The sequence below is a fragment of the Mandrillus leucophaeus genome, unplaced genomic scaffold, assembly GCF_000951045.1.
Source record: "Mandrillus leucophaeus isolate KB7577 unplaced genomic scaffold, Mleu.le_1.0 Scaffold75, whole genome shotgun sequence".
NCBI classification, from domain to species: Eukaryota; Metazoa; Chordata; class Mammalia; order Primates; family Cercopithecidae; genus Mandrillus; species Mandrillus leucophaeus.
The window spans coordinates 1,655,269-1,680,090 of NW_012108141.1; the positions used below are offsets into that span (position 1 = coordinate 1,655,269).

The 24,822-nt window shown below is 39.0% G+C and overlaps 1 protein-coding gene across 4 annotated transcripts in view; it reads right to left on the bottom strand.

Annotated features, from left to right (window-relative positions):
• G3BP2 (GTPase activating protein (SH3 domain) binding protein 2) overlaps positions 1 to 23,411 on the bottom strand; it is a 30,556-nt gene extending 7,145 nt beyond the window's left edge. The window contains exons 1-9 of one of the 4 annotated variants that reach the window (XM_011966182.1): positions 22,437 to 22,499; positions 20,206 to 20,268; positions 12,072 to 12,190; positions 8,322 to 8,403; positions 7,350 to 7,523; positions 6,705 to 6,795; positions 5,536 to 5,638; positions 4,847 to 5,027; positions 3,760 to 3,858 (exon numbers count right to left, since the gene is read on the bottom strand). In XM_011966182.1, the coding sequence (XP_011821572.1) occupies positions 3,760 to 3,858; positions 4,847 to 5,027; positions 5,536 to 5,638; positions 6,705 to 6,795; positions 7,350 to 7,523; positions 8,322 to 8,403; positions 12,072 to 12,166 (825 nt within the window). In that variant the 5' untranslated portion in view covers positions 12,167 to 12,190; positions 20,206 to 20,268; positions 22,437 to 22,499. The other 3 variants (XM_011966180.1, XM_011966181.1, XM_011966183.1) reach the window with 3 other exon arrangements.
• Positions 23,412 to 24,822: the final 1,411 nt, after the last annotated feature.

Below are 24,822 nucleotides of genomic sequence, written 5' to 3' on the forward strand. Positions count from 1 at the left end.
CCCGGGAAGCAGAGGTTGCAGTTAGCCAAGATCACGCCACTGCACTCCAGCCTGGCCAACAAGAATGAAACTCCTTCTCAAAGAAAATAAATAAATAAATAAATAAATAAATAAATAAATAAATAAATAAATAAGTGGTCATCTCTGAGGATCTCAGTCTATGCAGTGACACAAACTCTTTAATCATTTATATAACAGATATTGCAATTTACAAGGACAAATTTTGACACAAAATGCTTCTTTCAAAAATGACAATTTAATGTAAATGATTTCAGCCACTGTAACCAAAAGGAATATTAACTCCTATGCTAACAGTTTAACCAGGTTTGCCTGCCTCTTCCTAAATTGTTTTCCTCTATGTCAATGTCCTATTTCCGTCAAGATGAAGTTGCTTACCATATTCTAGAATTCTACTAGTTACAAAATGAATATTTTTAACTATCTCCAGGTTTTACTGTTGTTATTTATATGTATTTACTCCTATAAGGTCTGTATCTTTTATTTTTTTAGAGAGACACAGTCTTACTCTATTGCCCAGGCTGGAGTGCAGAGGCACAATCATAGCTCACTGTAACCTCAAATTCCTGGGCTCAAGTGATCCTCCTGCCTCAGCCTCCCAAGTAGCTGAGATTACAGGCACACCAGTGCCCAAGGCCCATATCTTAACTTACTTTCACATCACCCAAAGAACCAAGCACAGTGCTATTAGACATAGATGTTCAGTAACTATTGGTTCATTTAAATTAAATTACATTTTTAGTTCTCTGACCCAAAACATGCAAGATAATGTTCTATGTCTGACAAGGATATGTAAGTGACAGCCCTGAGACCACTGCTATCTGTATTTGGGGTTTAATTCTATACAGTAATTTGATGCAAAATGTGATGCTGGAAAAGGCAGTTATTTAGAAACTTCAACTAAGGGGGTCTAAAAGCATACTTCAGTATGAATGTAAACAGAATTAGAAAATAAATGTACTGTGTCAAAGTTTAATAAAAAGAGTGTATTACTGGCAATTAATAAAAATAATAAATGTACCTTTATTACAAAATTTAAGAAAAACCTTAGACTCATCCAATCCAAATGTTATCAAAGAACTTGAGGCCCTGGTCTTGACTGATTTAAATTCTTTTCAGAACGGATTATCAAAACACGAGTAACTACAAGTAGCAAAATAAAGTTCTTCCTTATTCTTTAAGGACGAAAATTAAAAGCAGATAAAGTTAAATATTGATAATTTCCAACATCTTACAAATAATTCATGCCATTGATTTAGGAATCTGACTGTAATTAGATATTTGATGATGCCAATTTAAGAAAAATACAAGAACAAAAAGCTAACACTGTCTCCTTCAGTAACTGATTGACACATGTTAACTAAGCCAGCTGCATCCTTATAATTCTTCAGGTCTCCAGTTTCATGATTAAAACTAGTTGTTCTGAACAGATAAAATGGCCAATATGCCACACAGTAGAGGGCCTTAAAATTAATTCCATGCAACCAGAAAGTATGATCAAATGACAAACCCACAAATGAAGGTCAAACAGAATATCAAGTAAGTACAGAACCATCAAATCAAGTCAATAAAAGCAGGTATAACCACAAATAATAAGCCCTTCAATTAAACATAAGTTCTTTAGGTGAGCTAGTAAATTTCCAGACAAAATCTTTTATTCAAGAAATTAACTTACCTACTTCTAAGTTAATGCCTACCAATACCCTGGAATTAATTTCCTTTTATCAATAATCTATGTTCAAAGTACAAGGAAATGAATACTACACACAAGCAACAAACTAAAATTGAAGGAGTATTAAATCAAGTAGAAATATCATGAATCCATTTCAAATATAGCCTAAAGAGATTAGAAGTTCTTTTAAAGTTTAAATTCTAAACATTTAAAATTTTTGTTTTATTAAAGGGGTGGCATAGGAAATACAACTTCATTTCCTACACCTCGAAGACTAACTTCAAAAATACACACTTAAGGAAAATTACTTAAGATAAATATGAAGGTATTTTTCTGGGCAAGAGGCTAAGATTTAATCAGGCATGTCTTAAGAGTCCTCTTTGATGTAAATACAGATAAGATACACAACTCTCCACACCAAGGTGCTGGAGAACTGCATAAAGTCTACAGGAGGCTGGGCGCAGTGGCTCACGCCTGTAATCCCCGCCCTTTGGCAGGCCAACGCTGGTGGATCACTTGACGTCAGGAGTTTGAGACCAGCCTGGCCTACACAGCGAAATCCCGTCTCTACTAAAAATACAAAAATTAGCCAGGCGTGGTGGCGGGCACCTATAATCCCAGCTATTCAGGAGGCTGAAGCAGGAGAATCACTTGAGCTGGGCAGGTGGAGGTTGCAGTGAGCCGAGAGAGCGCCACTGCCACTGCCAGTGCACTCCAGCCTAGACGACAGAGCGAGACCCTGTCTCAAAAAAATAAACATTTACATGAGCCACATATGGACTCGTGTCCAACTGCATGACTTCAAAGCCCACCCATACTATGTACATAAATGTCTGTGAGTTACTCTAGACCTCAATTTTTCTGTCTCTAAAATAGAAATAATAGTACCCACAGGTGGTTGTGAGAATTCACTGAGAATGAATAAAAAGTGCTTCACACAATGCTTGGCACATATCAAAGGCATAAACAAGCTATTTTAACTTTTAACTGTTTAGATTCTCTGAAATAAAATAATCCAAAGGTTCCAAATCCAAATCTGACAGGAAATGAAGATTCCAAAAGAAGGGCCAAAAGTCATTTATTGGGTCTTCGGATGGGTTGAAAAGCACAAACAATACTGCACAAACTAATTTCCTCTGTTAAGATGGAACTCTGGGTGACCATCTTACATAAGGGTAACCATGTATTTCCTGAATATCCAAATGGAAAAAAAAAAAGTATCATGGGCGTATTCTACTTTTATGTAGCTGATTACCTGTCCCCACACCAGAACCACCAAAAATTACTTCTAAAACCTCAAAATTTCACTGTTTAGAATGTATAAAAGATATATTTATACACTAACATTTTAAACATAAATTTTCTAGTGGAATGAAGCTTAATGCAAAATGTAGGGAAAAAATTGGACACCCTTTATATGCTGATAAACTTAATTATAATTTAGTTCATTCTAAACTAAATCTAACAAACTTCTTAGGTAGGCAGTGTCTTATTTTCACATTTTTGAAAGCTCTGAAATGGGTAAGATGACAAACAGACAAAAAGCAGAATACTAGAATGATCAGTTAAGGTGAACACTACAGTCATAAGTTGGTACAGGCTTCAATTAAGTGGTGTGAACCACTTACACAGCGAGAGCTTAGGCAGCGTATGTTAAAAAGTTTCCTGGTTTTTTTTGTTTGTTTAAAAAAAAAAAAAACGATTCTTTATTACGCCACACTACTTTGTGCCTCTCCAAATTTCTTACCTAAAATATTTTTGCTAAATAGAATTTGAAGCTTTTGAAAAAGGAACATTCTTTTTGTTATTTTAAGAAGCCTTTTAAATGACAATATTATATATTGGTAAAAACCAACTTAATCTGTATTTCACACACCCAAACCCCAAATACCACCTATGTAGATGATGAATGGAGATCTGACATTTAAAGTGGGTGCACTGACATACAATACAAGTTTTTTGTATATTTAATCCATAATTTCTGATTGACTCATTTTTAAAAGTACTTAAAAAATAAGCATTTGGCAATGTAACAAGGATACAATCCAATGTGTTCACAGATTGGTTACCTGTGAGACTGGTGCTTTAACATGGGGTGGAATTCCAGAGGAAGAAACAGTACCACTAGGAGGCAGGTTTTTACTGGTCACTGAAGCCCAGGAGAAAGCCTGCAGGAAATGCAACAAACCTAGACTACTAATCATGGAAAACCACCAACATTCCTATAGGGAAACTTCCAAATATATATTTTCTTTTCATTTCTAAACTATTGCTCTATATTGGAAGACTCCTAAAAGAAAGGCACACAGACACATGCCAGTCTATGTGCCAGCTTTCAAAATCTCATTATGCAAGCTTATTTGTAACTGTTTTGTCTGACTACTAAATAAAACCACAAGCAAGTTCCTACGTACTCTAAGTAGATGAGCAAGTGGCAAACAAAACCACTAACAAACATGCTAGAAAAGCCCGAACCTAACAGAAACAATTTATTTCCCCTTTGGGGGTAAGATAGGGTGTGTGATGGTGTTAAGGGGAGAGGGAAGGATAGGAAAGAAGAGAGTATTAGCTGGAAACTCTGACATTCACAAATTGAACAAAGAATCTCCTCCTATCACTACCCAAATATACTTTAACCTTTGGCTTTGAAGAAAGATAAAAGAAGTTTCAGGTAGGCTTACATGATACACTAAGGATGTCACTCATCTTTCCAAGATAGTTTAATTGGTGTAGAAAGGAAACTGATCCCATTTAAACCACAAACAACAGGTATCTCTTCTTTTAATTACAGACCAACTTGTTTAAGTTGGGAAACTGCATGATTCCTGGTGCATCTGTGCTCAGAGAATTTAATACAGAATGAAAGAACAACTGACAGCTCTATACATGGATCCAAATAATTTCATTTAAGTTACTAAACAATGCATACACACAAGGATTCATCTTAAGTTATAAATTTCAGTCTTAGAGGGGTATTTTGCGGGGCAGGGAAACAATAACATTTTCTCAGATAACAAAAAAAACCCCCACAGCTTCTTTCATATACATAAAGTAATTTACTAAACAATTTAACATAATAGAGAAAGGTCATACTTCATTAACAGCACCAAATTTGAACATGTGATGTTGTAAGTCTAAAGAGTTCTTTGATCTAACCTTTGGTGGTTCTTGTGGCAGAGAAACAGGTTCTGCCGGAGGAGGAGTAGTAGATTTCTCCTCTAATTCTTCTAAGTTCTTCTCCTCCACTTGTGGTTTCAGCTCTTCAGTCTTTGTTTCCGATTCTGGCTCAGGTTCAGGTTCATGAGAGGATTCTTCCAAAGGCTCCTCTATGCCATTACTATAATAAAATATTTAGTTCACTTTTTAGTGGGAGTTCAAGACAAAATTCAATTTCTCTCTAATCCAATAGGTGTAACTAGTTATATGCCAATAATCTGTTCTAGATCTACAAAGTATTCAAAGCAAAATTCCAAAAAGAACTATAAAACAGAAGGAATACTACCCTCAAGTAGCAGTTCTTTAACCCCACCATTTTAAAACTGAATTACTAAGAATGTTTAATGCTAACTATAAACCTATCTTTTATAAAAATAAAATGCTTACTCTGTGTTGTCTTAAACACTTCACATTATCAGTAAGGAACCACTATTTTGGTGCAAGGCATGTTCAATTTTTGGATTAAATAAAACAATTCTTTCCAAATTTGCATATATACAATAGGTACTCAAATACTGACCTAATAGGTGACTTTACCGAGAATTTACTTCCAACAATAATTCTAGGAACAAAAACCACCTTGCTGACATAGTTCAGACCAAATTTAACCTTGCAAACACTATTCTTACGTCACAGGGTGAGCTTCATAGTAACCACTGTTAGCATTTTCTTGTACAGGTTCAGGAGATGGTTGTCTTTCTTCTTGCTCCTCCTCTACTTCATCTTCTGATTCTGACAATACATAAAACAGCACATCTTTTTTAAAGAGGCTTCACAATTTCTAATGAACATATTTTTAACATGTTTAAGGAAGTGGTATGATAGTAAAAAAGAAAATTTGACAATTCTCTTTCTTTCTTCCTTTTTTTGAGATGGAGTCTTGCTCTGTTGCCCAGGCTGGAGTGCAGTGGTGTGATCTTGGCTCACTGCAACCTCCGCCTTCCGGGTTCAAACGATTCTCTGGCCTTAGCCTCTTGAGTAGCTGGGGTTACAGGTATGCACCATCACGCCCAGCTAAATTTTTTTTTTTTTTTTTTTAAGTAGAGATGGGGTTTTCACTGTGTTGGCCAGGCTGGTCCCAAACTCCTGGTCTCAAGTGATCCACCCACCTTGGCCTTCCAAAACACTGGGATTCTGGGTGTGAGCCACCTTGCTCGGCCCCCAAAAAAATTTTTTTTTGTTTTTTTAACAAAGGCATTCAACTGCAATATCCTCTGTTCTCTCAAAAACTGGAGAGTAAGGATGAAGTTTAATATTTGTTGTACTCTATTAGAAAAAAATATATATATTTTCGTAAAAGGAAAAAAATTATATTAAAGCCACAATTTAGCTTCCTTCGTCACATCTATTTAATAGAGCAATAATGATAAAGAAACTAACCACTGTACATCAATGGAAGATCAATTAAATAATTATGGCACAGCCACAACGTAGACAGCCAACAAAGACATACTACATTAAAAAAAAAGGAAGCTTTAAGTCAGTGTAATTCTACATTTATAAAAATACATGCTGCTAAGAATAGAATCCAAAAACCTTCTCCAATAGGTACCAAACTTGGTTATCTACAGAGGATGAGACTGAGGGAAACCTTTTTTCTTGACATCCAAATTTTGTATAATCTCAAACAATGGACATCTTTTTATAACAACGACAACAACAACAAAACCACAAAAAAAGATGTTTGACTCAGTTACAATAAAGAAGCAAATTTCCATAAATGTCATACTTATAGAAAATAGTCCATAAAGAGTACCAACAGAACCCTTCTATCTTCGTATCTTCAAAGTAACCTCACCTTCATCAAGTTCAGGCTCAGAATCACCAAACACTTCATCTTCATAACGAAACATATCATTGTGAACATAAAATTTATTTGGAACAGATCCCTATAGGAAACAACATTTATTCCATAAATACCCAGAAATCTGGTATTATAAAAGAGCAAATTACATGGCATACACAATTTCTCATTTTAATACTAGAAATCTGGACTCAATATAATTTTCCAATGCTGAACATGCTATGATGTTTATATAAAATAAAAAGGTCACTCAAAAAAATACAACAGTAAAACTCGCCATTACTTTTGCACCAACCTAGAACTCAAGAAACAGCTATTTAATAGAAAAGAAATCAACAGAACTTTTCTATTTTGTTTTCAAATGTAACCTTTCAAATATACCAATATAGTTTTTGTATTAATGTAATCTTAATCATCCATTTACAAGCTTATATCAGTATTTGACTTATAATTCCAAATAGTCAAAGCATATGTATACACACACACACTCACTCACTCAAACAACAGGTCAAACACAAATTCTTCAAAAATAGCAGTATGCAAATCTAAATTTATTAGAAACCCTTGGACACTTCAAACCAACTAGCAACAGCCAAATTCAACCATATAAATGAAAACTGAATGAAATGAGAAACTTACTTCAGGAGCCAGAACAAAGGTTTGCATAAACTTCCTTTCTGGTTGTCCACTGTTAGACAGCAAACCCATGACCTGGACAACTACTCCATCACTCAAGGTTGCATGAGCATCCACATGACGAATTTTAGTATGACATTCACTGAAGTTCAGAGATAACACTTTGTGGTGTATATCCTTTATTAGGGAGGGAGGGAAAAATATAAACTCTTGTAATACTGCATTACCTACACAATACTATTACCTGCCCTCATTGATTTCCTTACAACTCCACAGTATTAACTACTTAATCTTCCTGACTGAACTGAATCCACTGACCATGCTATGCATCACCGCCAGACTGATGCTCCTAAAGAAGAAATCACAATAGCTCTCTGATATTGTGCAGTAATCTGGGCTTTATACAGCTGTCTCCCACTTTTCTGTAATAAGTATTTAGTCATTCTCATATGTTGTCTGCTCCTTGAACTTACACATAATTTTACTGTGTGTTTGCTGATGCTATTTTTTGTCTACTTGTAATTCCTTATTTGGTAAGGCCAAATCTTATAGTCTCACATCCTCTACACAAAGTCTTCCTTCCCTGTTAGGTCATAGGAAACATATGTTTCTGCGCATTCCTATAGCATAGGGTTTAGTTCAGATTTGTATAAACTTAATACACTGTCTTAACTATCTGCTATATAAAATACATCAATGAGATAAAACATACTGTTCTCTCCTTTGTAGCCATCGCAGTATAACACCACGTTTCACACAAAAATGAAGTTTAAGAACTCAAAAGCATGTCTCACAATTATTGTCAAACTGAACAACTACTGACAATTTATGTTGACAATTACTGTCAAACATAAATTTCAGTTACCAATAACAATCATATTGAGAAAAAAAAAATCCATGGACATAAGAAGGCTATTTTTTAAAATCTCTGTCTTAACACAACATTTCTAAACTATATATGAAATTGATACTTACATTTTGGCCATAAACAGCTTCCTGGGGCTTTCCACTAGCATCTACTCCACCATGAACATAGGAAGAATTCCTGCCATAAAACCTGCAAAACCATAATTAATGATTAACACTGAATTGTCAAGAGAAGCCTAAGAGGCAGTAGAATTCTGGTGTCATAGACTAGGTTCCGGATCCGGCTCTGTCACTAGTTGTGTAATCTTGGACAGGTAAACTACTTAAGGTCTTTAAGTTCAGTTTCCTTGGTTATAAAACAGGAACAGGAACTACTACACAGGGTCATTGTAAGGATTAAATGAGTAATGCACATAGAATGCTCTTAGTTTATCTGGCACAGTACGTAGACAATCATTAGATATTCATATCTAATTCTTATCACATATATTTTTTAAGTGGAAAAATCGGATATTTTTGACTATTTAGTACATTCTAAATACAGATGCTATAGTAACTGACCCTGTTTTTCTCTTCAGATACAAAGATTCAGCTATCTAGATTTGTTTGGGAATCACAGTTTAATACTATATTCAGATCTCCAAATGATTACTAATTCTAAAGGCTTAAACTGTTTAGATTTAAAATAACTGAAACAATTCAGAGATAAAGTCTAAAATCCAAAATTACTTCAGCATCTAATTTTTTAATATTTTTGTACTGTTCCTAAGTATGTGTAAATTAGTCTTTTATTGGCATTATCCAAAGCAATTAGAATTAGAATCTTTCTAAATTAAGCTCAAAGACGTGAAGTTAATTTTTTCACAAAGAAAACGCAACTCCTATAGTAATAAAACATGTAAGAGCTTCCTTTATGCTAAGCAATGTTTTTAGTGTATTATGTGTACTGATTGACTTAATTTTCTTAACAATCTCATGAAGTACTATTATCTAAATAAACAAGCTGCGGTTCAGAAGAGGTTAAATTAACTCCCCTAAGGTAATATACCTATCAAGTGGGGCACCCAAGATAAGAACCTAGTCTAACTTGAGAGTCATGCTTTTAGCCACTACTCTTACTATTAAATTTACACTATTTTCTCTCATGTACTACTGGCATCTTTCCTATAGAACAGTTTGGCTGTGTGTGTATCTGTGTGTATACACATGAAAAGTCTCAGAATGATCATATCTCTTTGATGCATTAATTCTTCCAGGAAAGTATCTAAGAAAATAACTAACTAGCAACGTGCACAAATAATGCATGTTTCAGGATATGTATTAGTGTTGCTTATCACAAGTAGAAAATTATAACAACTTGAATTTTCATTAAGAAAGAATGGTCGGCCGGGCGCGGTGGCTCAAGCCTGTAATCCCAGCACTTTGGGAGGCCGAGACGGGCGGATCACGAGGTCAGGAGATCAAGACCATCCGGGCTAACACGGTGAAACCCCTCTACTAAAAGTATAAAAAAATTAGCCGGGCGTGGTGGCGGGTCCCTGTAGTTCCAGCTACTCGGGAGGCTGAGGCAGGAGAATGGCGTAAACCCGGGAGGCGGAGCTTGCAGTGAGCTGAGATCCGGCCACTGTACTCCAGCCTCCAGCCTGGGTGACAGAGCAAGACTCCGTCTCAAAAAAAAAAAAAAAAAAGAAAGAAATTGGTCAAATAAGCTAGGTCTAAAACAAGTCTGTTACTGTTTAAACATGATGGTGTAGGGCCTTATTGTTTTAATTTTTTTTTTTTTTTGGTCACTAAAGAAAACAAAAAACCCTGTATCATGAAAAGACCAAATTTCAGATATCAAAGGGCCCTATTAATTCTATATCTTCCCCCAAACTCCCTCACATACACTGTCATCAAAAACATCTTTATTTTTACAATTAGAGAAAGACATACAGTTATTCATTTTACATTTATTTGTGGGGAAGATACATGTTAGTTACACTTTATATACACTACATTATAATAAAGTGGTTGGGGACACTACTCAGAACTGGGCCTGAATATTGGCTATGGTTAGCTTGTTTACTTATTGAGTGATCCTAGATGAATTACTAACCTCAACTGTCTAATAGATAAAGAGCTAATAAAAGTAACTTCACTTTAAGACTGTCATAAGGAGGCTGGGCGCGGTGGCTCATGCCTGTAATCCCAGCACGTTGGGAGGCTGAGACGGGCGGATCACGAGGTCAGGAGATCGAGACCATCCCAGTTAACACAGTGAAACCCCGTCTCTACTAAAAGTATAAAAAAATTAGCCGGGCGTGGTGGCGGGTCCCTGTAGTTCCAGCTACTCGGGAGGCTGAGGCAGGAGAATGGCGTGAACCCAGGAGGTGGAGCTTGCAGTGAGCTGAGATCAAGCCACTGCACTCCAGCCTGGATGACAGAGCGAGACTCCGTCTCAAAAAAAAAAAAAAGACTGTCATAAGGAATGCATGAGATAATATACATATGTAAGGTAATTAGAGTCTAGCAAACAGTAAATATAAAAATGCCTTCCTGAATAAAACAGATTACATGTATGTTCAAAAGAGCAAGACAAATTGCTACTGAAATGCTCATTAAGATGACCTACAGATAAAGGAATTTAAGTCTTTTAAACAGCCTTTCTCACGGGAAGTGGTAATATATTTATCCTTAACCCATTTGGCCAGTGTGTTCTGCAATACTTACAAAGTATAACTCTTGTAAGAGTTTCACCTATCTTCTACTTGCTAAGATACATCAAGAACAAAAATTAAATACTACCCACAATATAAATCAATTTCACTTTGATCTCTGGAAAAAACAAGCCTACAGATGTCTACCTCTTGTTAAAACAGTAAATAAGGTTATTGCTGCTGTTTTACAAAGGAATACTATTTTACAGATTAGAAGAAATACAAATTTTCACAGTATAATCATTTAACTGATCCATTCCCCAACACTGTTTGGGATAACTTTTAAAAAAAAGATTTAAGCTGCTGATTTCAAATTGCATATTGGAACCCATTAGTTGGTCAAACGGTCAAACCCAAGATATGGTTTTTTTTTTTTTTTTGAGATGAAGCCTCACTCTGTCACCCAGGCTGGAGTGCAGTGGCACAATCTCCGCTCTCTGCAGCCTCCACCTCCCAGGTTCAAGCAATTCTCCCGACTCAGCCTCCTGAGTAGCTAGAACTACAGGCGCCTGCCACCACACCCAGCTAACTTTCGTATTTTCAGTAGAGACGGGGCTTCACCATGTTGGCCAGGCTGGTCTCAAACTCCTGACCTCAAGTGATCCACCTGCCTTGGCCTCCCAAAGTGTTGGGATTGCATGTGTGAGGCGCTGCGTCCAGTCTCGTGTAAACTTTATATAGTTCTCCACCACCCACCCCCAAAGGCTTTTTTTGTTTTTTTGGTTTTTTTAATGAAATAAAGGTTGGGCTTGGTGGCTCATGCCTGTAATCCCAGTGCTTTGGGAAGGCAAGCTGCAAGCTGGGAGGATCGCTTGAGGCCAAGAGTTTGACGCCACAGAGGGCTATAATCACATACTGCACTCCAGCCTGAGTGACAGAGCAAGACCATGACTCTAAAAGTAAAATACTAGAGTACATGTAAGTGTGTGCATATATATATATGAATGTGTTATGTACTAGAATATGACATAAAGTGTTTTTGTTACTGTGAGTTGCAGTCAAAAACACTTTCTGCCATCAAATGAATAAAATATTGAATACAGTTTAGACATGTTTACAAACATACTGTCAGATAATGAGACAGGAAATGCAAAATATATGTAGTGATATCCAAGAAAAAAAATAGATAACAATACCAAATTATTTGTTTAAAATTTACCTGTGTAAATATTCTGGAGCTTTATTCAGCAAAGTATAATACTGCCTCACAAACTCCCGCCCTACAAGCAGCGGACTGGGCTTCTCCATAACCATTTCTTTGCTGCACAATGTCAAATGCTAAGGGAGCAAACACAAGAATAACTATTAAAAAGTCATCTTTGTCATCAACCACCATGAAATAAATTTTCTTTTTAGCCAAATTTAGCAGTGGGGAGTTGTATACCAATTAGTGACACTAATGTTAATAAGTTCTGATAACTCACTACCATCAGACTAACCTGAAATAAATTTTCTTAGCCATACAAATGGGACCAAAATTAATGCCACTATTAAAAAAGTAACTTACAACAAACAGCAAAACAATACATTCCTAACTACTATCCATAAGGTAACCTCCAACATTTGTGTCTCCCTTTGTCTCTCTTTCTTGATTTCCCTACCCTTCAGGACAGGAAAATAGCATCTTTGTTATTTCTTATTCCCAAGGGGTCCAATGCTGCCTCAGACTAAGTATAAGTCCTTCTATTCACAGTGCCTTTTTCCTTTGGGGACCAAAATCTACTACATTCCTGGATTGCAGTGGTTTTATCCTAGGAAGAAAGACAGAGGGCACAAGTTAAGACTCAGAGATAACACTCATGGCAAAGCGCCATGACTTGTGTTTTTGTATTCTCTTTCCTTCTGGGAATTAATTTCACCATTTTCAAAATAGTAACAATGATTAATCACCAGCTATAACTTCAGTACTTAGAGATAATCATTTTTTACCTTGATATTATGTCTCTCTAATCTTTCTTTCCACTAATTAAGCATCTAACTACATGAGATGCTGTTTATAATAAATGAAATATCTGGTGAACAAGGTAAGATTCTAACCCTCGAGGAGTTTATAGTCTGTCAAGAAATATAAACAAGCAAAAACTGGTGCTATGATAATGTGCCTCAAAGTTAAAACCTACAAGAACAACTAGCACGAAATAAATACAATTTCTTTTTTGTCTTGTGACACAGGGTCTCGCTCTGTCACCTAGGCTGGAGTGTAGTGGTACAATCATGGCTCACTACAGCCTCAACTGCCAGGCTCAGGCTCAGGCTCAGGCTCAGGCTCAGGCTCAAGCGATCCTCCCACCTCAATCTCCTGAGTAGCTGGGACTATAAGCACGCACCACCATACCTGGCTAATTTTTTTAAATTTTTTAACTTTTATTTTTAGCAGAGACGAGGTCTTGCTATAATGCCCTGACTGGTCTCGAACTCCTGGCCTCAAGTGATCCTCCCACTTCAGCCTCCCGAAGTGCTGGGATTACAGGTGTGAGCCACAAACAAAACTTCTCATCATTTGCTGTAAGAATATAGTCCCCAGATCCTCCCACTTCAGCCTCCTGAAGTGCTGGGATTACAGGTGTGAGCCACAAACAAAACTTCTCAGCAATTACTGTAAGAATATAGTCCCCAGAACAGTCAAAATTATAACATTAGAAATTGGAGATTAGGAGGAGAGAAAAATGTGAAATATAACCTCTTTTATTTTATTTTGAGATGGAGTCTTGTTCTGTTGCCCAGGCTGGAGTCCAGTGGTATAATCTTGGCTCACTGCAACCTCTGCCTCCTGGGTTCAAACAATTCTCTTGCCTCAGCCTCCCAAGTAGCTGAGACCACAGGCACATGCCACCACACCTGGCTAATTTTTGTATTATTAGTAGAGATAGGGTTTCACCATGTTAGCCAGACTAGTCTTGAACTCCTGACCTCGTGATCCACCCGCCTCAGCCTCCCAACGTGCTGGGATTACAGGCGTGAGCCACTGTGCCCAGCCACCTGTTTTACTTTCAAAAGACCTATTACACTTAAAAGTACTAAAACAAACAAAAACAAAAAACAAAAAAAATCATAATAGCTAAGTGTGTATCTATTGGGTAAATCAGGATGCAGTTTAAATTCCTGCTTAGCCAGGTACAGTGGCTCCCGCCTGTAATCCCAGCATTTTAGGAGGCCAAGGTGGGCGGATTGTCTGAGGTCAGAAGTTTGAGACCAGTCTCGCCAAAATGGTAAAACCCTGTCTCTATTAAAATACTAAAATTAGCCAGGCGTGGTAGTCAGCGCCTGTAGTCCCAGCTACTTGGGAAGCTAAGGCAGGAGAATCGCTTGATCCCAGGAGGCAGAAGTTGTAGTGGGCCAAGATCGTGCCTCTGCACTCCAGCCTGGGCAACACAGTGAGGCTCCATCTCAATAAATAAACAGATTGATTAATTCCTGCTTAAACTTCAGGTTGAGCCAGGAGGATCATTTGAGGTCAGGAGTTCGGGACCAGCATGACCAAGATAGTGAAACCCCGTCTCTACTAAAAATAAAAAAAATTAGCTGAACATGGTGGCACACACCTGTAATCTCAGCTACTCAGGAGGCTGAGGCACAAGAATCACTTTAACCTGGGGGACAAAGGTTGCAATGAGCTGAGATCACACTACTGCACTCCAGCCTGGGCAACAGAGCGAGACTATCTCAAAACAAACAAACAAACAAAGACAAGAAAACACTGCAGGCTGGCACAGTGGCTCACACCTGTAATCCCAGCACTTTGGGAGGCGGAGGTGGGAGGAAAGCTCCAGGCCAGGAATTTAAGACCAGCCTGGCCAACAGAGAGATCCCATCTCTATACAAAACAATTAAAAATAAAAAACAAATTTCCATGTGTGTTTACTTTAAATAACTAAAACAATTTCAGAGACAGTCCTGCATCACAGTCATTAAAATTGTGATACTATTTTTAATAAAAATCAAATACCAACTATAGTAGAGCTTACAAATAAAAAGTGTAGCTTTACCTAATTCTAGTGACTCACAATTCAACTTTTACATTATGTTTTTAGGTTCCTTGTTTCTTCCTTTCCAACTAACTTTCCCCCTCTGTCTTTCTGAAACTCTCAAACTTGATTTACAAAAATCCCCAAATCTGTTTAAAATTTTCCATAATGCTTCACCTGCTTTCAAAAATAGTTAATTCACAAAGAGCGGATCCAAAAACTGCCATTTCAGGTGCCACTGATATTCCAGAAAACTGAAAACTCCCAATAAGGGTAACAACCCTAATGCAAAAAGGACTCATATGCTACATTTAAAGTAACAAAGCACTGGGCTGTGGCTCATGCCTGTAATCCTAGCACTTTGGGAGGTCGAAGTGGGCAGACTGCTTGAGCTTAGGAGACCAGCCTGGTCAACAAGGCAAACCCCCATCTAAAATTAGCCAGGTACGGTGGTGCACACTTGTGGTCCCAGCTACTTGGGAGGATTGCTTGAGCCCAGGAGGTCTAGGGTGCAGTGAGCTTTGATCAGGATACTGCACTGCAGCCTGGCTGGCAGAACGAGACCTATCTCAAACACACACACACACACGCACACACACGCACACACACACACACACAGCTAAGCAACTTAACATTTTTATTTTGAATAATGAGGGTGGGTAAAGAACAGTAGACTTACCAAGTAAAATTTAACAAGGTAACTAAAATATGGAAATTATATGTATTTTAACACCATAAAAATTGATGGTAAAATAATACTAACACATGGGAAAATACTACATTACTCTCTGGACAAAATAACTATACACAAAATAGTTTTCTTTAAATTGACAGTGACAGAAATACTATTAGGAATTTCCAGGTTTGGGGATTATTGTTTTCTTCTCTCTAGATTTCCGGATTTTCTACAGGAACACTGTTGTCATTTATCCCAAATTTCCCACCATATTCATAGAGTACATACTATCTATCATTTTTGTCACTTACATATTTGTTTCTCAAACCAAAATAAAATGGTACAGAATACAAATACCAGTATCACAGGTCAAAATGCTCTAAAGACTTGGTGTAACAAGGTTCAAAAAAAGCTTCAATTTGCCCACTACCTACATGGTCAATGAAGTATAATGGCCAAGATATCATCAATTTAGAACAGAGAGACAGGAAAGGGCAGTAGAATATTTGATTTATCGATACTCAATAAATTAATACTTATTAGAAATATTGGAAGGCAGTAACTTGAAAAGTTAACTTCAAATGGCATATAAGTAAGGCAATGGTAATCTGGTAAAATCTAAACAAACAGGCATATATAACAGGTTATATAGAAAGCCGAGCTTTTAAGGTGCAGAGGAGGCTCTCACAGGAATGGTAAAACAAAATCAAGACTTACTGAGAGAACAGCGTTTCAACTAATTACATCAGTTACTTCTTTAACCATTAACTCCGATTTGAAGCGACTCAGAATTTAGAGAGCCAAAATATAATTGATAGAAATCAAGCAGAAAATGATTACTAGAGATCAACCATCAAATGTTTGGGTAGTTGCAGGAAATAAGACTATGAAAATTGAGTAAGTAATATAAAGTTCACGTTTATAATTCATGCACCGTCAGTGTATGTAAGAAGGTTGAGAAAAAGGAAAAAAGTCAAATTACACATTCAGAATAAAAGTGATTACAAGAAGAAAGAATTGTGCCATTTTTATTCTTCATAGCAAAGCACCTTACAGGTAATCCATTTCTAGATCTGGGACCTTCCATTTCTTAAAAAAAGTTAACAAAATGAAACAAAATTCTGAACATGGGAGTGAGTAAAAGGTTTCGACTATCTTATCTATCTATGGCCATGAAAAAGTCATGACCTTACTGGATCTCGATTTCCTAATTTACAAATTGAGAAGCAATCCCTCGCCAAGCCTACAAGACTACACAGTTCTATAAAGATAGCCAAGGAGGCCTGGTGCAGTGGTTCACACCTGTAACCCCAATATTTTGGGAGGTCAATGTGGGTGAATCGCTTGAGCTCAGGTGTTTGAGACCAGCCCAGGCAACATGGCAAAACCCCGTCTCTACTAAAAAATACAAAAAATTAGCCAGGCGTGGTAGTGCACAAGTGTAGCTCCAGCTACTCAGGAAGCTGAGGTGGGAGGAATGCCTAAGCCCAGGAAGTCGAGGCTGCAGCGAGCCAAGATGGCACCACCGCACTCAAACCTGGGTAACAGGGGTAAGACCTTGCAAAAAAAAAAAAAAAAAAAAAAAGGCAAGATTAAAGGATACTTATACACAAAAAGAAATCCTCAGAAAGTTTGTTAGATCAGCACCTTCAAAGATAATCACTATCTTCAATAAAGTGGTTGTTAGCCTCACCTAACAATCTTTTTAGAAAAAGTTAAATACAATGTATCACACCCCACTTGTTCCAATGACACCTGAAAAATGTGGAGAATCCCACACAGGAATGCACAATGTAAGATTTTCTCTGTTACATTAGCTCTATACACAGACAAAGCTCTCTCATGAACAAATCCGTCTTTTACCTGTTCAAATGAAAACATAATCTAAGCCCAGGTACAGTGGCTCATGCCTACTTCCCAGCACTTTGGGAGGCCAAGGCAGGCGGATCACAAGGTAAGGAGATCGAGATCATCCTGGTTAACACAGTGAAACCTCGTCTCTACTAAAAATACAAAAAATTAGCCGGGCATGGTGGCACGTGCCTGTAGTCCCAGTTACTCAGGAGGCGGAGGCAGTAGAATTGCTTGAACCCAGAAGCAAAGGTTGCAGTGAGCAGAGATCACACCATTGCACTTCAGCCTGGGCAGTAAGAGTGAAACTGTCTCAAAAAAAAACAGAACCCGAAAACATTATCCAGTATAGTTTAGAGGCATTCTACTCTCCAACTCTGCCTACTGCACCTAAAATCCCTGTGAATCTTCATCAGAATATTTTATTCATTCCTGTTTCTTAAAACGTTTCCTCTGCATTTGCCTAGACTAATTCCTGAAGCACATGTACGTCAGCTCTCACAGAAAATTGCTCTTTGTCACCTGTATTTTCTGAATCTGTTAATAATACACATTGAGAAGGAGTGGAACATTGTAAATAATATACAATGAGAGGGAGTGGAGAACTGGTAGACATACATACATTCAGATTACAAAAGAAAGTCACATTAAGCTTCATTATCCTACAATGTATTTATATTTCCTCAGTTTCAAAATAATGGAAAAAAAAAACCCAAAGTTATCACTCTCCTTTCCTCAAACTTTGATTAAAATGTCACCTTTTAGGTAAGAAACATTTAGGTTTTTTGTTTACCATTTAAAGTTTAGTGAATCACTAGTATAATGGGGCTGTCTCCAAAACAATCAATCTCAGGCTACATTAATTTAGATGTAATATCTAAAATGAGCTGAAAATTCTAATTGAATATAGTGAATGGAAATTATAAGAAGGTAGATTTGGGTTCAACATAACTCAAAAATAACGTGAGTTGTCCAAATGTCAAATAGAGCTACTTAACAAGTAGTCAGTCACTACAGGTATTCCAGAGACTAACTGAATGATTTGGCACAAACATAGTAAGGGAGTTCATAGATCCAAAAAAATATAATTAGGCCATTCACTACCTAAGATCCTAAAAGTCTGTTAACAAGAAGCAGGACTTTTGACTTCTCCAATACTCATCTCACACCTTCCTATCTGCAATGACTGAAACCCTATGCATTTATCTGGGCCCAGCGGAAATCCTATCCCCTTGAAAATCTTTCTACTTCCACTGAATTCCTCAACAGAATATAACTCTTTGCTATTAACTCTTAAAGTACTTTTGGCCTTTATCATGGCAGTTTATTGATCATACTCTGCCCTAAGTTACTAATTGTACACCTGTCTTCATCTTCTCTCTATTCCCCTCTCAAATTATAACTCAGCTCTCCCATGAATGCAATTCTCTGGAAACATCGCAATTCTTCTCAACAATGAATGACTTCTCAGTCCTCCACCCATCTGCATTATCAATGTTGACTACCTCCTCCTAACTCTTCTAGAGTTCTATAAGGTAAATTTTCCTTCTCATCAAAACGCAGAAGTTCTCAAGGTTCTGTCTTCTAACCTGGCAATTTCAGCTTCCGGTCTCATGTCTACCTAAATGTGTATCTAGTCTACACCAGAAGTTCAAATTTTACATTCGTCACCACATACTGAATACCTAGACATGACCTACATATGTCCCAACACACACATGCACCAAAGAAAGCTATTTCCTTATTTCTGTTAAAAGTGTCATAATCTTCTCAACTTGAAAGCTCAGTCATGATTTTCTCCCCTCCTTTAGCTTTGCCAAACTGTGAAATCCTTACAACTCAGAAGCTGGAATTTGTGCCCTCCTTTACACTCCCACTGTTCAGACCTTTTAGTTATTCTTCAAAAGTCGTTCAAGCCCTTGTATCATGTGTAGTACAGAGTAAAATCCAAACACCTGCATTCAGTTTGGCATCTAAGGCCCTATACAGAAATCCAGTCTGACATTCAATGTCATAACCAACCTTTCAAATTCATCTTCTACTATATACTTTCTCATTCCTGTATCAAATTCCATACAAATATTTTAATCACCTGTTATTATTCTCTGCAATTTCATTCTCTGGGCCTTTGTCTTACTTCATTCATTCCCATCCACAAGCTGAGTCAATGGGTTAGACAAAATAAATTCATTTCAACATTTATTTTATGGCTACTCTGTATGTACCAGAAACTACAAAAGGAAAAAGAGGCTGGGTGCAGTGGCTCACGCCTGTAATTCTAGCACTTTGGGAGGCTGAGACGGGTGGATTACCTGAGGTCAGAGGTTCCAGACCAGCCTGACTAACATGGAGAAACCCATCTCTACTAAAAATAGAAAAAAGTTAGCCGGGTGTGGTGGCAGGCGCCTGTAATCCCAGCAACTAGGGAAGCTGAAGCAGGAGAATCGCTTGAACCCAGGGGGCGGAGGTTGCAGTGAGCTGAGTTCTAAGTACTTGATATTAGTTATTATAAAAAGAATAAGACCTCTAGTAGTAGGATGCAGTTCTCTTTACCACATCGTGTTACCAAAGGTTATGTGGGTGCTAAAACACAGCTTATCTCCACTACAGGATACTTACCCCTTTCCCCTCTGGAGTCCCTCATTCATAGCTGGGCTCAAACTAGTCAGGTTTATTTATTTTAACTGAACCATGGACTATATCCATTTGCAACAGCTAAATGCCATATCAATACTGGAACTTTCTGAAATTCCAGATGGTCTTTGCTTAAAGTAACTTGAACAATCTAAGGAACACTATACCTTTTTAAAGAAATGATCTTCAATCTTTCGTGGCACACCATTGAATGAAAGCTTCACAAAGATCTAAGAATCATAGTGGTACAAATAAATAATAAAAGTAAGTTATGGACTAAATCTCTTATTCAGGCTCCAAAGTTTTTTTGTTTTCTGTCGTCCTCAGAAGTTGAGGGAAGCTAGTTTTGAAACTCAGAAGCTATTAAAAGTGACCAAGCATTAAGAAATGGAAATGCTTGCTGTCCACAAAAATAAAGCATGTATTTGTACTATGTTGTAACGTTTAACAAGTAACCTACTATTTTCCTTTGTGTCTTTAAAATAGATAGGGCATTATCTTTATTTACAGAAAAGGATGTTTAGAGAGCCTAAGGAAAGGTGTTTGGGGTCCCCCAGTTACAGTAAAAAAAAAGAGGACTCGAAATCAGGTCTCCTGACTCTAGTGATGTTTTCACTACATTTTGGTTAGGAACAATCGCTTTGGAAGAGCAGCCAGCTCTTCCAACAATACAAAAATTAATTTTAAACAAGCAATTGTTAGCTCATGTGAAACTGTTGAGAAGAGTGAAAAGCAAAGGAATACGGCAGGCCAGTAACAGAAAACCCAAGAATCATTTTCAATACACCTATGGTTTCAAGATAGGGTAAAATACTTGGAAATCAGAAGATAAAAGTAAGTGGAAACACAACAGTCAAGAAACTAATTCTATTGCTTCTGAAGGTAGGCTAGGGAGTTGGACCAATTTATTCTATCGGATATTAAACAAGTGTCTACCAGTGGAGAGTAACTAAGTCATGTTTGTCCATTAAATCCTACTGAATTTAAGTCCAGACGCAACACTTTAGTTTTTGCCTTTCAAAATCAACATTGAAAAGGACTCATTCACTGTCTCCACATTCACTCAAAATATGTGGAAAGTCTCTTCAAAGCAATCTAGGGGGAAAATGTTAAATCCTAATTATGGGTAATAAACAGCGATAATTTTGCAGGATAAGGAAGGGAAGTTTTCAGAATCTAAAGAGGCAGTGCCAACACTTTCTTCAAACCAGGAGTTGCCTGCTGACAAATCAACTGCTTAGCTGCTAACTGAACAGTTAAGTTAGTTACTCCACGAAATTATCAAATAACGTGGTTTCTTCTTTACCTTTTAATTTTTATCCCCATCCATCCCACAAGCATTCTGGCTCACTCTTGATGTTTTTTCACTATTACTAATATTTCGACCCTGAATATCAATCTGAGCTTTTAGTAAGCAATTCATTTTAGGTCCTTATTATTCCTACAATTCCTTGACTGCTTTTCAGAGTTAGTTTGTAAAGATTAAATCATAACATAAAGGCCCATATGAGTAATCTTAAAAATTTAAGAAAAATGTAACTACTGCTAAAGAAACGGTAATTCAATCCTAAGAGGTTCAAACGCCTCGTACCGTGTATCTCCTAAGACCAGGAATCTTGGATTATCAAAAGGACCACTGGATCCTAACAGGCCAAAAGTTTACTTAGAAACTTTGTTCACATGCCTAAGGCTATATTAACTGCCAAATATGGAGCTGGAGAAGAATTGCCATCATCTCCCACTCTAGTACACCGGGGCTCTCTTAACGGCAGTTAATGGTTCCTAGATCCAGGTACCTGCAACGCTAACGTTTGAAAGACTAGAACAAGGTATGGAGCCTTGAACCTAAAACCACAGTATCTTAATCCAAGTTAATATCCCACAACAATCATAGAGGAAGAAAAGGACAACTTTACTCTTCCAGCTAAAAGTGCACGTGCCTTTTTTGTTGTTGTTGTTAAGAAGGAAAAGGCACTCTCCCACCACCACCCCCCCAAATCCGTTACAACATTAAGTATGTCTCGGGGAAAAAAACTGTTCTATGCAGGAAATTGTAAACGAAAATCTATATTCGCCCCAAAGCGGCACAGGGCCATCTTAAGAAATCTGCTTTTAGAGACGCAGGGAAAATTCTATAAGATTCCACAAACAAAATCAAGACAATCTAGGGAAGTTTATGTTCCTTTCTGTCCCCCCACCCCCCAAAAAGCGGGAACCCATCCCTCAAAAGTCATTCCCGGGTAAATAAGGGATCGTCTGCATGAGAGGGGGACGAAGAAGGCGCACGTTACAGTTCCAGTATCCGAACACGTTCGGATTAAACCCGCGGTGGCGGGGAGGAGGGGGTTGGTCACAGACTACGGAACACTAGGTACTGGGTAAGCCAAGCGGCGGCTGCCTTCAAACACAGATTCTGTTTCCGTGCACAGAAATGGTGCCCGGAGGCCGCTACTTTCGCATCTGCGTCGCTTCTGCCTCCGCCGACAAAACCTCTTTTCCCCTCCCCCACGGGCGGGGCGGCGACGGCCTCCCCGCTCCGAAGGAACAGGGAATAAGAGCCGAAAACGATTCGGAAACAGGAACGGTGGGCTACCCACCCTAAAACATCCCCTCCAGAAAGCCTACTCCCACACTTCCTGTATTAAGCTTCCATCAGCGCGCCTTCGGGAGCTGCTGCGTGCCCCCCTACTTCGCCACCTCACCCCCAACAAACCTCAACCCCACCTGTGCCCTCGGAGCCCTCTGCACGCAAGACGCTCGCGGGTCACCTCCCTTCCCAGGCGGCCTCCCACCCCTCACCTAGAGGAAAGACTGGTCTTCTCTCACGCACACACGGCAGCGTAGGGAGCCGGCAAGAACAATGTCTCTGCCGCTACACCTCCGGCTCCCGGGCTCACACACCGGACGATTACCTCGCGCCGCGGAGTGCGAAGAAAATGTCCCTTTCCGACCACCACACCGACCTCCCCTCCCGGCCCCCGTACACACCTCCAGCCAACGGCGCCGGCGGGTACGTCGCGCGGAGGTCAGAAGAGTCGCTGAGGACCGGGTGCGGCGGGTTCTTCTTGCTCACCGCCCCCTTCCTCCGACAACTCGGAAGCCTCGGAAGCCGGAGAGCCGCGAGTTCGTCTGCTTCACAACCACCTCTTCCCGGGCGCCAGGCGCTGCGACGAGCGACAAGGACCAGGGACGTCCCGCCCCCTTTGCCGCCGCCCCCTCTTATTGTTTTACCCCTGCCGAAAGGGCCAGGGAACCCCCGAGCACAGCGTCAGCCAATCACGCATCTCCTCCCGAACCGGGCCCAACCTTCCCGTGTCCCTCTGCGGAGCACGCGCAGTACGCTGCCGCGCTCGCACACGCTCGCGCCCGGAAAGCTGGGGAACCGGAACCGGCCTAAAGCCAAGATAAGAGTCCGCTGATTTGACGTCATAAGCGGGCTGCCTTTCTCCTGCCCCGAGGCTCCAGCCTTGCCGCCCTTCTTCCTTGCCGCCCTTCTTCCTGATCGCGCAAGCGAGAGCTGGTTCGCAGCAACGCAGTATCTTTTGTAGACTGATACTCTGGTCCCTTTTATTAATGGGAAGGAGGGAATTTAGTAATCTTTCTGAACTAGGTGTCTGCAGGTTGCTGCTGTAGACGAGCTTAAAATGCAGCCGGTGATTTCAGCTGTTTGCACACTAAACTCACCTACATTGTTTATTTAACCCATCCTAGGTTTTAAGCCCCACCAAGAGGCCCTGCAGTAAAGAATATGACGTGGGCTTTACAGAGGGGGAAAAGACTATTTCTTTGTGTGCTTGTTACGAATTTAGGCATAGCTAAATATCAATACATACTAAAGCATTTTACATACTAAAGCTGAAAGGCCTAAAATATCAGGATTACAGTCCTAGTCCAGCTCTAAGCCCAGACTTGCCCCCAAGGTGAGACACTGGTGACCTTGTTTCATGGAAAAAGCCAAGCCAAATCTTGTAGTCAAGGAAGACACTTCGCATCTTAGGTCTGGCAGTGTTTTCAGAGAATACCGAGATAGCACAGGAATTTTGGAATGAAAGACTGAGAAAATGTTCAAAGAAATGGAAAGAAAAAAATACATTAATGAATGCTTTCGAACTAAACATGGTGGACGCAGGCATATACATTTCATCAGTTTTCTTCGCGGTCCTATAAGGGCATTTTTAAGGTATTTGGCACGTGAAGACAATATGTCAAATACCTTAAATATTGGCAGAGGCAATGCCAACATTAGGGACTCCAAAGTCTACAATATCTTTACCTTTAGACTGCTTAAAGATATTGTTATATGCAAAATATTTGGGCAGACCATCACTTTAATGAAATGAACCTGATGTTTTTCCTTAACGCATCAAAATACATGCTGGCTGTCCTTTAATATACTGGGCTTATATACCAGGCATTCTTGTAATTACACAGCCTTCTAAGGCTCACAGTAACCCTGTGAACTAGTTCCTTTTTTTGTTTTTTAGACGGAGTCTCTCTCTGTCGCCCAGGCTGGAGTGCAATGGCATGGTCTCGGCTCACTGCAACCTCCGCCTGCCGAGTTCAAGTGATTCGCCTGCCTCAGCCTCCCTAGTAGCGGGGACTACAGGCGCGTGCCACCACACCCAGCTAATTTTTATATTTTTAGTAGAGACGGGGTTTCACTATGTTGGCCAGGCTGGTCTGGAACACACCTGACCTCCTGATCCGCCCGCCTCGGCCTCCCAAAGTGCTGAGATTACAGGCGTGAGCACCGCACCCGGCCAGTAGTTGCTTTTTTTTTTTTT